Source organism: Pongo abelii, chromosome X, assembly GCF_028885655.2.
Source record: "Pongo abelii isolate AG06213 chromosome X, NHGRI_mPonAbe1-v2.0_pri, whole genome shotgun sequence".
NCBI lineage: Eukaryota > Metazoa > Chordata > Mammalia > Primates > Hominidae > Pongo > Pongo abelii.
In genome coordinates this window covers 142,823,643-142,839,262 of record NC_072008.2, presented here as the reverse complement: position 1 = coordinate 142,839,262, position 15,620 = coordinate 142,823,643, and the positions used below count along the sequence as shown (strand labels likewise).

The 15,620-nt window shown below is 40.0% G+C and overlaps 1 protein-coding gene across 6 annotated transcripts in view; it reads left to right on the top strand.

The window, feature by feature from the left end:
* The window catches only part of ARHGEF6 (Rac/Cdc42 guanine nucleotide exchange factor 6), a 118,108-nt gene that overhangs the window by 40,910 nt on the left and 61,578 nt on the right, over positions 1-15,620 (top strand). For all 6 annotated transcript variants that reach the window (XM_054545124.2, XM_054545127.2, XM_054545126.2 and 3 more), the window contains one exon: positions 8,428-8,498. In XM_054545124.2, coding sequence (XP_054401099.1) covers positions 8,428-8,498 — 71 coding nt within the window. The remainder of the gene's footprint in view (positions 1-8,427; positions 8,499-15,620) is intronic.

Below are 15,620 nucleotides of genomic sequence, written 5' to 3'. Positions count from 1 at the left end.
CGGCTTAGGATTCATGTGGCAAGCTCCAGCTCTGACTTGAGCACTTAGGTAACCCTTAGAAGCATCTAACCCAACTGTCAAGGAAAGGTCTGAGTTGCTTGGGTCAGGAAATGAGTGCTAGTTAGGGAAGGCCTGGAACTAGCGGTGTACAGAACAACCTCTCTCATTTAGCTTATGGCAGCAGCTTCCTAATTGGCATCTCTGCCCCTGTTTTTGTCACTCCTATAATCTAGTCTAAATTCAGTACCCAGAGTGATTCTTTCAAAATGTAACTTGGGGCTGGGCACGGTGGCTCATGCCTGTAATCCCAGCACTTGGGGAGGCTGAGGCGGGCGGATCAATTGAGGGTAGGAATTCGCGATCAGCCTGGGCAACATGGAGAAACCCCATCTCTACTAAAAATACAAAAATTAGCTGGGCGTGGTGGCTCATGCCTATAGTCCTAGCTACTTGGAAGGCTAAGGCAGGAGAATAGTTTGAACCGAGGAGGCGGAGGTTGCAGTGAGCTGAGATGGTGCCACTGCACTCCAGCCTGGGTGACAGAGTGAGACTCTGTCTAAAAATAAAATAATAATAATAATAATAATAATAATAATAATAATAATGTAACTTGGGTCATGGCTCCCCATCTCAATAAAAGAAAAGGCCAAGGTCATCACAATAGCCTCCAAGGCCCTCCAGGATCTGGCCTTCCGTTGCCCTTCTGGCTTCCTCTCTGATCTCTGTTCCCCTCACTCATTCCACTTTAGCCACACTGATCTCTTGGCTGCCTGTGCCAGACAGGCTCCTGCCTCACTTGCTGTCCCCCTGTCTGGAACACTGTCCAGCTATCAGCACAGCTGGCTCCCTCACCTCCTTCAGGTCCACTCATCTACTTCACAGGAGGGCCTTTCCTGGTCACCCAGGAGAAAATGTAACTCTATCCCCACTTCCTCTATCCCCCTTCCCTGCTTAAATTTTTTGCTTATTATTTTTCCCCGTCTAACATAATACACGTTTACTTATTTATTTCATTTACTGTTTATATTTTACCATTAGAAATGTAAATACCACAAGGGCAGAGACTTCATTCGTTTTGTTTATGCTCAGTAAATATTTGTAAAGTGAATGACTATTACGGTGTAGGTAATTCAATTCTGTTCAGCTTGTTCACTGAGTACCTCCTAGGCACTCAGGGGGTCTATAACAATCTATACCTCATAGACGCCATCCCCTAGCACCTTACAGTCTAGTAATCAACACAGGTCTGTGCAGAACTAACTGTTACAGGCCAGGACACAGTAAGTAACACAGACAAAGGACTGAGTAAGATGCTGTAGGAACAGTGAAGAAACAATTTGATTAACAATAACATAAGGAGTGGGGAAACACTTGAATTGGGTCTTGAAGGACAGAAGAAGCTTCTGACTGGGAGAAGATTAGAGGGAACTTTTAAGTTCAAGCATGGAAGTAAGAGTGGATGGTGGGGTGATTTGGGTTGAGAATCAGATGCATGATGATAAGAAATGGGACCTTGAGCTGGAGCTACATTAAGAGGCAGTGTCAATGTCAAGTTTTAAGCAAGGGATAACATGGTCTAGGAAGATCTTTCTGGAGGTAGCGTGGGGGATGGATTTCAGGGAAGTGGTGGGAATAACCAGCAAGGGTGTAGAGAAACTAGCAGAGGCTACTGCTAAGGTCCAGGCAATCCAGATAGTGGTGTGGATTACTCTGGGGATAGTGGGGAGGAAGAGAAGTGGATGGATGCAGTATATACTATTGAAATGAAATTTTAAAAACTTGCTGATGATTAGTTTTGAGGATAAGGGAACAGATGAGAACAATACCAAGTCTAGAGGTCCAGCTTGATGGTGAGCTCCTTAATGGCATGCAGTGTCATGCATCTAGCCAGCCCACAAAGGTTGATTTCTCTTAATGAGGGTGTCAATCTCTGTCTTGGACACTGGTGTGGTGGAGAAGCATAAGACATGGCTTTTGCCTTCAGGGTGTTCACACTGTAGTGTAAGAAGACATCATTAGAATACAATATGATAAGTTTAGTGATAGAGCTAAATACAGGATGCTATGGAGAGGTGGGAGGAGAAGAGAGGAGCATAACTCATCTTGACAGGGAAGTCAAGGGGACTTATTCATCTTTGTATACTGTCTTGTCTTCATATGCCTAACATGGTGCTTTAGACATAGGAAATGTTTGATGTGTGCTGAACTCCGTTAATAGAGAAGACAGGAGGAGGCAGAGGTTGTGTGTGCATGTCTCTGTGTGTGTCTGTGTTGCGGGGGGGTGATTGGTACTGAAGATGATGAACTGTTTTGTACTTGAGTAGAGGTGCACCGAGTCATAGGTCTGAAGATTTCTAGCAAGTAGTTGGCAGTATGGTTATGGAGCACAGGAGAGAGATAAGAGCTGGTGATGAGGCAACTGACAGTATAAGTCAGTGGACGATGAAGTATAAAATATATGGCAGAGCATCAGTGTTCAGACACAGAGAGTGCATTGTGCCTGAAGAGGTTGGGGGAGGCTTCATGGAGGAGACAGGGCTTAAGCTGAACACTGAAAGACAGGTAAGCTGTGAATAGGCCCAGAAGAGAGACAAGCACAATCTAAATCATAGTGATTGTTCAGGGAAAACAAAACCCACGACGATTCTGTGGTAGGACTGAGCAGAGTGAGCTTGATGGACAATGGAAGAGACTAGCTTCAGGTAATAAAAATGTCTTGCTGGGAAACTAGGTGCTCAATAAATCCTTGTTGACTTGAATTCTTTCCTACCCCAACTCTTGCCACCACCACAAAATAGGTAAGCCAAAACCTATCTAGGATGCTGCCGAGGAATATTTTAAATTAAACGCTATGTTATGTTTGGTCTAGAAAATACTTGTCAATTTTTAATTAATCTCTCTCTGTCTTTTTTTTTTTTTTTAACATGGGATCTCACTATGTTGCCCAGGCTGGTCTCAAACTCCTGGGCTCTAGCGATCCTCCCGCCCTGGCCTTCCAAAGTGCTGGGATTACAGAGGTGAGCCACTGTGCCCGGCCTTTATTTCTTTCAATGAACTCCATACTGATGTATAAGCTTAGGAAAATTTGTCTTTAAGGAGTTTGAAAAAAGTGATGTAGTGAAACCTATTTTTTTATTTTTATTTATTTATTTTTTTTGAGATGGAGTTTCACTCTTGTTGCCCAGGCTGGAGTGCAATGGCGCGATCTCAGCTCACCACAACCTCTGCCTCCCAGGTTCAAACGAGTCTCTTGCCTCAGCCTCCCGAGTAGTTGGGATTACAGACATGCACCACCATGCCTGGCTAATTTTGTATTTTTAGTAAAGAATGTTGATCAGGCTGGTCTCTCAAACTCCTGACCTCAGGTGATCCGCCCGCCTTGGCCTCCAAAAGTGCTGGGATTACAGGCGTGAGCCTTGCTCCCAGCCAATGTAGAGTTTTAAACCCCGTTGCCATACAACCTTTTAGGCCATTTATGAAGTTCAATCAGGCATGATCTCAGTCTGCTTACTATCGGGTCAAACATATAACACTGTGGCCACTCGAAGAGTCAGTAATTCTGACACATTCATACATGCAGCCTGGAGGGTGGAGGGACATTTAGCCTGATACTACACATTCTTTTGTAATGTCTTAAAAGCAGAACAAAACAAGCCCAAAGCCATACAACCCTCACCCTGCAGATTGCTGTGCCATGGGAGTGCTGTGCATAGTTTTCCTCCCTTGAGCCTGTCATTGACAAGAGCACTTTATGCTCTGGTAAACTTGCCCTTGGGGAGTGGCGTTTTAAGTTTTGGATTCCACTGTAGCTCTCGTCTAGAGATAATTATGGCCAAAGCTCTGGGGATAGCTTTTTCCCGCTCTTTGAGAGGAGGCTGATTTCAGAGGTCGTATAGCATAAAGAATCACCCACCTAATACTATAGAAAGTTAAGAAATAGAAGACTTGAGTGTGAAACACACACACACACACACAATCTCTTTTTAACATGAGCTTGTGGCTGAAAGTAGAATAAGTTTTTGTGACCATGATGATAAAAACCTCTTTCCAAGGATGATTGAACCTGGACATTGATGACATCATGAAGCCATTGTCACCAATTCTGCTTGCCTACCTCTGGATTTCCTATTACATGAGAAAAACCCTATTTTGACCAAAAATATGTTTTTTAAGGATCTTATTTCATGAAAAATACATGTATTAATAACTTAGTCATTATATAAGTTACAGAACATATATTGAGGGACTTTGCTCTTGTATTTCATTTGAGTCAGATACATTATAAATGAGAAAATTAGCCACTTATACAATTTTCCATTCCCTTTTAAAAATCAGTGGTAACTTGTAAATTAACTTGTTATTTATACATCAAAGTAATTTCTGCTAGCACAGTGGCAACATAATGGTAATTATATCCTTTTTAAATTTTTGTCTTTGTTCTGTTACCTAGACAGGTTGAGGGTTTTGTTGGGACTTTGCATTAAAAATTTCCTGGCAAAATTTTTAAGTCAAGAAATTATTGAGGCAAGTGCAATTGAGCAGATATTTTAAACAAATTCTATTTTCTCCCACTGATTCAATTAAGAGGTCATCAAATCCTTCTTCTAAAACTTCTTATTAGCAGTAAATATAGATATCAATTGAGGGGATTAGGTACATGGTTAATTAAATTTGTATTAAGGCAGATTAAGAAATCACTCTTCCTGCTCATTATAAACCAAAGCTAGGATTGAGCTTTATATTTAGACTTCCTGTTTTAATCCGCTGGGTGTATCACATAGATGTTTCCTGTCCAGAGAGACTATTTGTCACTAGATTTCTTTTTGTCCTATCACCACCAACAGGCAATAGTAATCTGTACACCAGCAAAAGAAGAGAAAGAATCAAAATTTAATTGGAAAGGAGTCTTTACATCAGGATCAGGAGGATTTCTTATGCCTGTATTTGTGTGACACTCTTGTTTGAGTTATATTATACGAACAATCCATTGGAATTCTTCACTATATTGACTGATTTCCCCCCCCCCCCCCCACTGGTTGGATTGCCCAGTCTCCTCATTGCCTTAGAACACCACCTAAAATATTTACATTTTCATGTTCGTTCTAGTTAGGGCACTTTGAATCCCCCCCCGCCCAGGGACTGAACTTGTCTCCTCGGAACCTCCACATATTCATTCCTTCTCTGCATGTTGCTGAGTGTGGGTTTCAGAGAATCCTTTACATGGCGGGAGTAAGAAGTGGTAGGGGTCGGGGTGGGGAGCAAAGGAGGAACAAGAGGCCAGAAATTGTCACTGAGGTCATAGTGCTGGTGTTTTTCTCTTTGCATTCCCTCTTGTAGTGTTTCATGGAGCCAGTCATTTGCAAGGGCTACATTTTTTTAGACTTTCCAAGTTTATCCTTCCAAATCTGTCTCCCTTCTGTTCTTTGTGTTAATTCCCCATCCTAGACCAAGACTGCAGAGTGAACTAGAACTTCAGTGCTATGCTGAATTAATAGTGGTGAGAGCATGCATCCTTGCCTTGTTCCTGATCTTAGGGGGAAAGCATTTAGCATTCAGTCTTTCCCCATTATGTAAGATGCTAACTGTAGGTTTTTTGTAGACACACTTTATTAAGTTGAAGAAATTCTTCTTTATTCTTATTTTTTCCACAAGTTATTTTTTTTCGAATAGGTGTTTAATTTTGTTAAGTGCTTTTTCTGCATCGGTTAATATTATCATGTGACTTTTTTCTTTTAAGAGTGTTAAGATCATGGGTTACATTAATGGATTTTAAAATATTTAACCAACCTAGGATGAATCCCATAGTATACAATTCTTTTAAAATATTGCTGAATTCTACTTGCTAATATTTTGTAAATTTTTTTGCATCTATATTCACGAGGGATATTGGTCTGCAGTTTTCTTTTTTGCACTGCCTTTGTATGGTTTTGGTGTCAGTGTAATAGTGATTTCATAAAATGACTTGGGAAGTGATGTCTTTTATTTTCTATGTGACATTATATGGAATTAGTATTGATTCTTCCTTAAACAGTTAATAGAATTCTCCAGTGACACCTTATGGGCCTGGAGATTTCCTTTTTCAGAGTTTTAAATTTATAAGTTCAATTTCCTTAATAGTTATAAGGCCATTCAAATGATCTATTTCATATTGGGTGAGTTGTGGTAGTTTTTGTTTTCTGAGGAATTGGTTCATTTCACACGTAAGTGTCAAATTTATGTGTGTAGAGTTGTTTGTAGTATTCCATTATTATCTTTTTTATGTCTCCAGGGTCCAGAGTGATGTCCCCTGTTTCATTTCTGATAGTGCTCACATTTTCCCAGGAAAGCCTTATGAACCACCAGTGGATCCAGGCGGATCCTGAACTAGCATAAAGCTTCCAGGAACTGGCTATGCTCCACTTGTCCTCACTGGGGAGTGACAGAATCGTCCCTCATTGCTACTTTTCTGCCTTATTTTCACTCTACCCAACCTGGCCCCACCGGATAACTCACTGTCGCAAGAACAGTTCTGCCTTGAGCATTGCCATTTCTACATCTGTGTTTCTGAAATCTTCCCTGAAAAGAAAACTCTGTACTGCCTTCCTTGCCTGTTTGAATTCCATCTGCCCTTCAGGGCCAGATCGAGTACCTCCTTCCCAGCAAGGTCTTCTCTAACCATCCCAGATCAAACTCATAGCCCCTCTGAACTCCAGCAGGAACCCCTGCCCATGCCATTGACCAAGCCCTTCAGTAGCTTTATCTCTGGGTGTCATATTGGTTAGGAACACAGGCTCTTGTCAAGACATACCTGGGCTTCAATCTTGGCTCTGCCATTTCCTAGCTGCTTGACCTGAGATAACTGACTTCACTTCCCTGAATCTTAGTGGCCTCCTCCGTAAAATGAGAAGATAGTCTGCCTGTCAGGGTTGTTGTAAATATCAAATAATATGTCTTAAAAGCTATTAAGTATGAAATAAATATTAGGGACATTCCAATACAATAATAATTAAAAATCAAGGTTAAATGGGAAAATATTTATAGAATAATATTGTAATAGAAGAATTATAAAACTGCAGGTAAGGTTAGAAAGATCCAAGAGTGTGTGCATGTGTGTGTTCACAAACATACATAAAAGAATGAGAAGACACACTTCAAAAACAGTCTAAATGATGATGGTTAGCTCTAGGTGATGGGCTAATTGCTAGGTTTTATTTTCTGTTCTATATTTTAAATTTTTGGGGGTGGGACTGCAATAGATTTATAACTTTAAAATATTATTTAAAAAAATCAAGGTCTGATGATATATTATTATTTGGTTATTTATACTGCGCTATACTTAAGAAAGGGTTTAAAACAGCATACAATATAGCAAGTTAAAATTAACATATAAACCAAAGTGAAGCAGAGGAGAAAATGCAGGTAGGAAAGATGCTGTGTTGTGACACTGCTAAAAATTTGTTATGACTGTCTCATATTTTTATTTTTATTTTTTTAAAAAGAAAGAATGTCCTAGGATTTCCTTTAGTCATGAGTTTAATAAGTAAGATTAATTTAGGTAAAAGAAGGGCAGCATTTTACAACGCAATGGAATAATATTAAAATTATACTTAAAAGAGAATAATTTCCTGCTAGTTTTCATTGAGTTAAAGCTTCTGATCATTTTGTTGTTGGCACAGTAGACAGACCCAAGAAAAGCATGCTTGCCATTACTTATATTTTATTATACTTGTATAGTAAATTGCACATTATAAGTACAGATGCTTGTTGGCTTACGATGGGGTTACATACTGATAAACCCATCATAAGTTGAAAGTATCATAAATCAAGAATACATTTAATACACCTAACCTACTGAACATCATAGCTTAGCCTAGCCTACCTTAAATGTGCTCAGAAAACTTACAGTAGCCTACAGTTGGGCAAAATTATCTAACACAAAGCGTATTTTATAATAAAGTATTTATTAGGTCATGTACACAGTAGTTTGCCAAGGCAGGAAAATGTCAAAATAAAGTATGATTTCTACTGAATGTGTATCGCTATTGCACCATCGTTAAGTTGAAAAATCATAAGTTGAACCATCATAAGTTGGCGACTATCTGTATACATTTGGCTAGTATTGGTTTTGTGTATCTGTTTTGAATAAGTTGAATGGAGAGGGCAGAGAAACCCCAACTGGGAGTAAAGTTCTTGCCCTGGCCCTGCTATTTCTTAGTTAGGTCTTAACTCCTTGGCTTATTCCTCCTTTGGAAATTGAGGGGTCTAGACAAGAAGATCTAACTTTGACCATCTATAGTTTAGCACAGTTGTAGTTTCATTTGTTTAGGAATGTACATTTCCATTGATCCTTCCACTGGGAATCTTTATAGTATATTAGTTGACCCATGTTATAAAATGTTCATCATAGCCTTCTGTGATATTAACATAATTTAAATGTCTTTTTCACAGAGAGACCTCTCTCCCCAAAAGCCGTCAAAGGATTTGAAACTGCTCCACTTACCAAGAATTATTATACTGTGGTAAGTGTTCAGATGATGAATAAAAATTTTCTTGACTCTATATGGAACTTTTTCACTTGTCAAACCATTGATGTGTTGAGGTGACCCAAAGGAAATACTGAATAAAGTTGCATGATGAGTCTGCCATTCGCATTACAGTGGAGCTCTTTTACTTATATGCTTCTTACAGATGTCTAGAAGTCTTACATCTACTGTGCTGAAAAATCCAAAGGTAGCACGGATTCACAGCAAGCCCTATTAAACAGCATGAAATAGAAATTGGATAATATGTACGAATTATGGTGAAATTCAGCAGTTAGACATACCCTTACCAGATATTTACAAGGTGAATTTCCAAGTTCCTGTAATGCAATAAATTTTAAGTGGTTGCATTTTGTAATTTTACTTTAGAATCAATGACTTCATTATTATATCGTCTGGAATATTATCATCCTTTAAAGAGAGCCCAAAAGGAAAACTGCCCTTTGGCACAGTGGGAGGAATGACATGGCTCTGGCTTAAACACAGATATGTCAAAATATGTTAGCTATAAATAGGGTATGTGCAATACTCAAAATAAATTCCTGTTTGAAAAAGAAATCGCATCATTCTCCTTCATCTACTCTCTGCTTTCTCTTCATGTCTCCTTTCCAGACTTGGCCTAGTCACTAATTAAAAGGTCAAGTCATGATTAACCTCTAAGTTTCCCTGTCTGGTAGCCTTGTCATTCCCCCAGCCCCGCCTCACCACCTTAGCTGAAATACAGTTTCACTTTGTACCTAGTGTTCTATGTGCATTTGTCTTGCGTACTCATCTCCCTTTGTGCATGGATAGAGTTTTTAAACATCTCTATACAGGTATGTGAATATCATTTGCTTTCAAAAAGTTGAATTTCACTCTTCAGTGAATTTGCTCTATAATGATGACATGAGCAATAGAGAATATGAAAAATCAAGAAGGAACTCTCTAGGTAACATGGACAATAAATAATCACAGGGGACTATTTTGTTAATATCTTTTATCTTACATTTCCAAGGCTAAAATGTATTACCCAGCAGAGGTAGGTTCCCTTCTCCCTTACTTCCTGACCGATTCTTTTAGCTTTTAGATAACCCCTAATGATTTAATTTTTAAAGAAAGGTTGTAGTGGAATGATGGATGAAAATATTACCATAGCTTCTTCTCCCTGTGGGTCTGGAGCATATCATTACTCTGCTTTGGATCTCTCTCTGCCTCTGCTGATTCTACCAACTTAAAATGTGGTTGGGATTATCCAAGGCAGAGTATGCTCTGTGATTCTCATGGAATTTATATCAACCCTACATATATAATGGTTGAACTCTGGACAGGCTGCAGTTTATATAACCCACCTCCTGTTGGAAGACATGTGTTGTTTCTAGTCCCTTGCTGTAATAGACAATTCTGCATTGAATAGCTTATATATATGTCATGTTGCCAAAGTATATAAAGATCTGTATGGTGAAAGTTAAGTGCTTAGGTCAAAGGACATATATGTTTAACAGTTTTTTTTTGGTAGATATTATCCCAAACCTCAGACCTAATAAAGAAAACAAATGTCTTGGGGGAACTCATGATAGCCTGTGAAGAACCTGTAGAACATCGATGTGAATATTGCTTAATTATTGACCAGCTGGATATATTGTAACTAGATATGGATGTGAAGAGATTTTGGTTGGTTGGTTTTTTTAAATCCACATTTCTTTGGCTTTGAATAGTTAGGCAAGTTTTTAGTGTCAATTAATTCAAAATATGTTTTGAGTGTTCTGATTGTCCTCCTAATCTGTGTTGAATAAAAAAAATCTATTTCATCCACAGGATTTGTATACTTGTAAAATCAATTTCACTCACATGAAAAGTGCCCTCATCTGATGGTATATTAAATCTTCTTCCCTCCAAGAGTCATTAATTGTAGATATTTTCTGTTGCTAGATCTATAAGAATACTAATGACTGATTTTTACTTCATTAAAAAAATGAAATAACATTTTTCTCTTATATAACTAGTTACATAAATAACTGTTTTTAAAATATCAGACAACACAGAAATAATGTAAAAAAGAAAATAAATACCACATGTAATCTCACCACTTAGAAATAATCACTATTAACATGTTAGTGAATCTCATGCCAAATTTTCTTTAAGGTAGGTGTATGTATATACATATATATGCATATATATGTATATATAGCCTGTAATATTTATGTGTGTATATAAATTTTTAAATAAAACAGGAAATTATGTATTCTTTCTTTTTCATAAAGATTTTTCTTTTTTCTTTTTCTTTTTTTTTTTTTTTTTGACACGGAGTCTCACTCTGTCACCCTGGCTGGAGTGCAGTGGCACAATCTCGGCTCACTGCAACCTCTGCCTCCCGGGTTCAAGCAATTCTTCTGCCTCAGCCTCCCGAGTAGCTGGGACTACAGGCGAGTGCCACCACGCCCAGCTAATTTTTGTATTTTTAGTAGAGACGGGGTTTCACTATATTGGCCAGGCTGGTCTCGAACTCCTGACTTCGTGATCTGCCCGCCTTGGCCTCCGAAAGTGCTGGGATTACAGGTGTGAGCCACTGCACCTGGCCCATAAAGATTTTTCTATCCCTATACCCCAATAATACTTGTCTCTGACCAGACCTGTTCTTTTTTTTTTTTTTTTTTTTTTTTTTTTTTTGAGATGGAGTCTCATTCTGTTGCCCAGGCTGGAGTGCAGTGGCATGATCTTGGCTCACTGCAACCTCTGCCTCCCAGGTTCAAGCGATTCTCCTGCCTCATCTTCCCGAGTAGCTGGGATTACAGGCATGTGCCACAATTCCCGGCTAATTTTTGTATTTTTAGTAGAGACTGGGTTTCACCATGTTGGCCAGGCTGGTCTCGAACTCCTGACCTCAGGTGATCCTCCCCCCTTGGCTTCCCAAAGTGTTGGGATTACAGGTGTGAGCCACTGCACCCAGCCAGACCTGTTCTTATGCTCTTCCATTTAATGAGTCTTTGCCAGCCCAGGGCTCCCTTTATTTTGGTCCTGTGTATTAGTCAGGTTTCCCAGAGAAACAGAACCAATGGGGGGTGGTGGAGGGGAGAGAGAGAGAGAGAGAGAGAGAGAGAGAGAGAGAGAATGAATAAGGAATTGGCACATGTGACTATGGAGGCTGAGAAATTCCACACTCTACTGTCTCAAAGCTGGAGACCCAGGAAAGCTGGTGGTGTAATTCCGTACAAGTCCAAAGGCCTGGGAACCAGAGAGCTGATAGTGTAAGTTTCACTCTGAGGTCAGGAGAAGATCAATTTTTTAGCTCAAATAAACAGACAGAGAAAGCAAATTCTCCCTTCTTCTACCTTTTTGTTCTATTCAGATCCTTAGCAGATTGGATGAAGCCCACTCACAATAGGCAGGCAATATGCTCTACTCCATCTACCAATTTAAATGCTAATCTCATCTGGAAAACCCTTACAGACCCAGCAGAAATAATGTTTAGCTAAATGTCTGGGCACCCTGTCTATCCTGCCCAAGTTTACAGGATGTGATGATTAATTTTATGTGCCAACTTGGGTCGACACGTAAAATTAATCATCACATCCTGTAAACTTGGGCAGGATAGAGACCTCTGGGAATTTGCAAATCTGCAGACATATTCTCCCCTTTTTCAAGTTTCTAAGGGATTATCTGCTGATTTCAGCCCCATTTAGGCCTTGATGCAATTCTGGTGTCATGTCAATTTTGAAAGGTTACGTAGTTGTCCAGTGTGACCAAAGTGGCTGTGGGCACCCAGCTCAGACCTGCACCTGCCACTAGGCATGTTTAATGTGGGTAACTGAGACTTGGCCACTCTTGGCTTGTTGTTTTGAATAGGAGCTTAGCATCCTTGAGGGACATGGCAGTCCAGAGAAAGCTTTTGCTGCCCCCGATCTTGGTTCCTTAATTGTCCTCAATTATTGCTGCCATATGTCAAACTTCTCTCACTATTAATTATTTTTCTAATAATCTTCTGCCCATTGTCTTTCTTTGCTCATTGTAACTTAATGTTATATGCCAGGAAGATTTAAAAAGTAAAAATCAGAAAAAGGAATTGATACAGCTTGGTTGTCAGGCTTTATTTGTATGCAGCACTTAGGTCTTGGCACCCATGGTCTCATTGGGAGGGCAGGTCAAACATGATAGTGTAAGTCACATGGTAGAGAATGATGTAAGGTTGTAAGGTGTTGTAAGGTGGGTTTTTCAAAATGTGGTTGGGATCCTTTGTCTCGGAGGCACCTGGGGAGCTTGTTAAAACTACAGACATACGGGTATGGTGGCTCACGCCTGTAATCCCAGCACCTTCGGAGGCCAAGGTGGGTGGATCACTTGAGGTCAGGAGTTCGAGACCAGCCTGGCCAACATGGCGATATCCCGTCTCTACTAAAAATACAAAAATTAGCTAGGCGTGGTGGCCCAGGCCTGTAATCATAGCTACTTGGGAGACAGAGGCAGGAGAATCGCTTGAACCTGGGAGGCAGAGGTTGCAGTGAGCCAAGATCATGCCACTGCACTCCGGCTTGGGTGACAAAGTGAGACTCTGTCTCAAAAAAGAAAGAAAGAAAGAGAGAGAGAGAGGGAGGGAGGGATGGAGGGAGGAAGAGAGAGAGAGAGAAGGAGAGAAGGAGAGAAGGAGAGAAAGAGAGAAAGAGAGAAAGAAAGAGAAAGAAGGAAAGAAAGAAAAGAAAGAAAGAGAGAGAGAGAGAGAGAGAAAGAAAGAAAGAAAGAAAGACATCTGGGCCACACACCTGACTTGCTACATCAAATTCTCTGGCTGTTGATTCCAGGAAATAGCATTTTAAACAACTCCTCCCACTCCTTCCTTAACCACTTCCCCTTAACACACAGGTGGCTCTGATGCTCACTTCACCTAAAATATGAGAACCAATCAAGGAAAAGGTTGAATGGAGGATGTAGGATTCAAGGCAAATCTTGGAGGAAGGTCGGAAGTTAGACAAGCAGAGAAGAGCTGAAAGCTTATTCAGACAGGGGGAGCTATATGAGCAAATTCTCCCAGGCAAGAATGTGCCTGTCTGTAATTAGTCCCTGCAGGTCAGAGAGTGGACTGCACGCTCTTCTTCTCCCATCCAAATATCCCTTGTAAGATGAAATTCTTTATTCACTGCAACTATTGCAGCACACTTAATAAAGCTGGCCTTTGTGCTGTCACAAATAGGCCAGACTCACAGTAATCCTAATATTCAACTCTGGGGATGAGCATCTGTGTGCAGAGTGAAAGATGGTATTTCCCCCCATCCAAGTAGGAAAATATAATCACTAAAGATCAATATCATTTATTTTGTTCTTGCTTTCTCCTACTTTATGTAACATATGGTAGATGCCTAAAGGGCATGTTTTATAGAACCTGCCTGCAGTAGAAAATGTGGGAGGAAGGCTGTGGCATGTTACATTACAAAAATCCTAGGAAGCCTCGGGTAACCTTTGCTGTAGCTTCCCGCCTTCTGCTCACCCTCATTTTCTCTCTCACTCATCTATCTACCTCTCTCTCCCACCCTGGATTTTTCTACCTTTCTAGTGCTCACCCACCTTTTGAATTCTACTAGCCTAAACTACCTTACACATCTATCCATTGATTCTCTTTTCCATATCCGCTCTTATTTCTTTCTTACCCTCTTCCCATCTTACTCCTCCATACCGCTCTTCCATGTGAGGGCTGGAGGTGGAGGAAGTGACAGGATCCTGTGGAGTTCGTGAATCTATCTGTGGATAATGGGGAATAGTGCTGCTTGTTTTGTGAAAGCCAAGGACCTGGGCGTGCAGAATCAATCACTGCAGGCGGTTCTACTGGCATAGAAATCAAATATGACATAAATATTATAATATTTTGCCCTTTTTGTTCTCAAAGAACTTTACCAACATTAGCTCATTTTCATAGGCACCATAATTATCTCAGAATTCCTATAATGTAATATTTTTGCTTTGATTTAAGATTTCCTGAGACCATTATAGTCTCCTTTATCATTGGAGATATCTCTGTTTTCAGCCATTGTTTATGCATTTTAGTTTCTTAAAATAATTTCTTTATACTTTTATGACTCCTTCCCTTTGGAAAACATAGTTATACAAATGAACTCACTCTAAAGCCTCTCCAGGAAATGTAGGAAATGTGTTTTATTGGAAAATCAATAGCCCAGGATGGTGGTAGCAAAAGCCTCCACCTTTTTTTTTCCTATGGTTTCTCACTGTCTATTTTATTCTGAATTCAGGCAAAGGTTGGTTGAGCAAAAGGATGCCCAGTTGTCCTTGTGAAGACAAAGTCAGGGAGGCAAAGGCAGTGTCTGGACAGAGTCTATTTTCGTGAGTTTGAATGGATTTCATCAGATCAAATTGTACTGCTCTGAAGTTGCTTGGCCTGCCAAACTCCTTGCCTTCTGAGTCACCACTGAGGCCTTCTGTTTGGGAGCACATAGCCTTCTCTGTCTGCTTCCCTTCTTATCCTTTTACATTAGATGCCCTGTGGCCTGAAAAATAAAGAACCAGTCTCAGAAGTTCATCAGTTGATCTTTTGAGATTGAAGAAAGCAATAAAGTTCCGAGTGACTTTGGGAAGGAATCCCAAACATCCACCCTGATGAACATTCCTGCTCATCCAACCACAGCAAGAGAAGTTCTATTTAGTATATTACTACTCACATGTTTTTTTTTTTTTTTTTGGGGGGGGGCATAATATGATAAAAAGACTTATTAACCACTTTTGTCATTTTAATTTTGTAAAGTCCATTCTGCCACTCTCAAAACTTGCAGTCATAGGAGTTTAATGTATATTTCCATTTAGCTCTCCAGAACTCACTCCAAGGCAGCAGGAAGTGTCTGCGTGCCTCCCTCCCATGGGAAGTAACTGCCCTATGCCAGTGGTTCCAGCAGAGATGGGTACCCTAGAAAGTGTGTTGCCTCACCTAGCAAATAAACCCACTGGAGCAGGACACTTGGCATCTTTCTTGAAGAATCTTAGCAATTTCAGTTACAAGAGCCCCAGATGGTAGCATTTTAAAGGGAGTTGAAATATTAAGGCTATTTCAATGGGGGAGAAGCAGAGTGAATTATATCAACCACGGAATTAAAGTAGTGTTTGTTTTAAAAATCACATTTTATGATG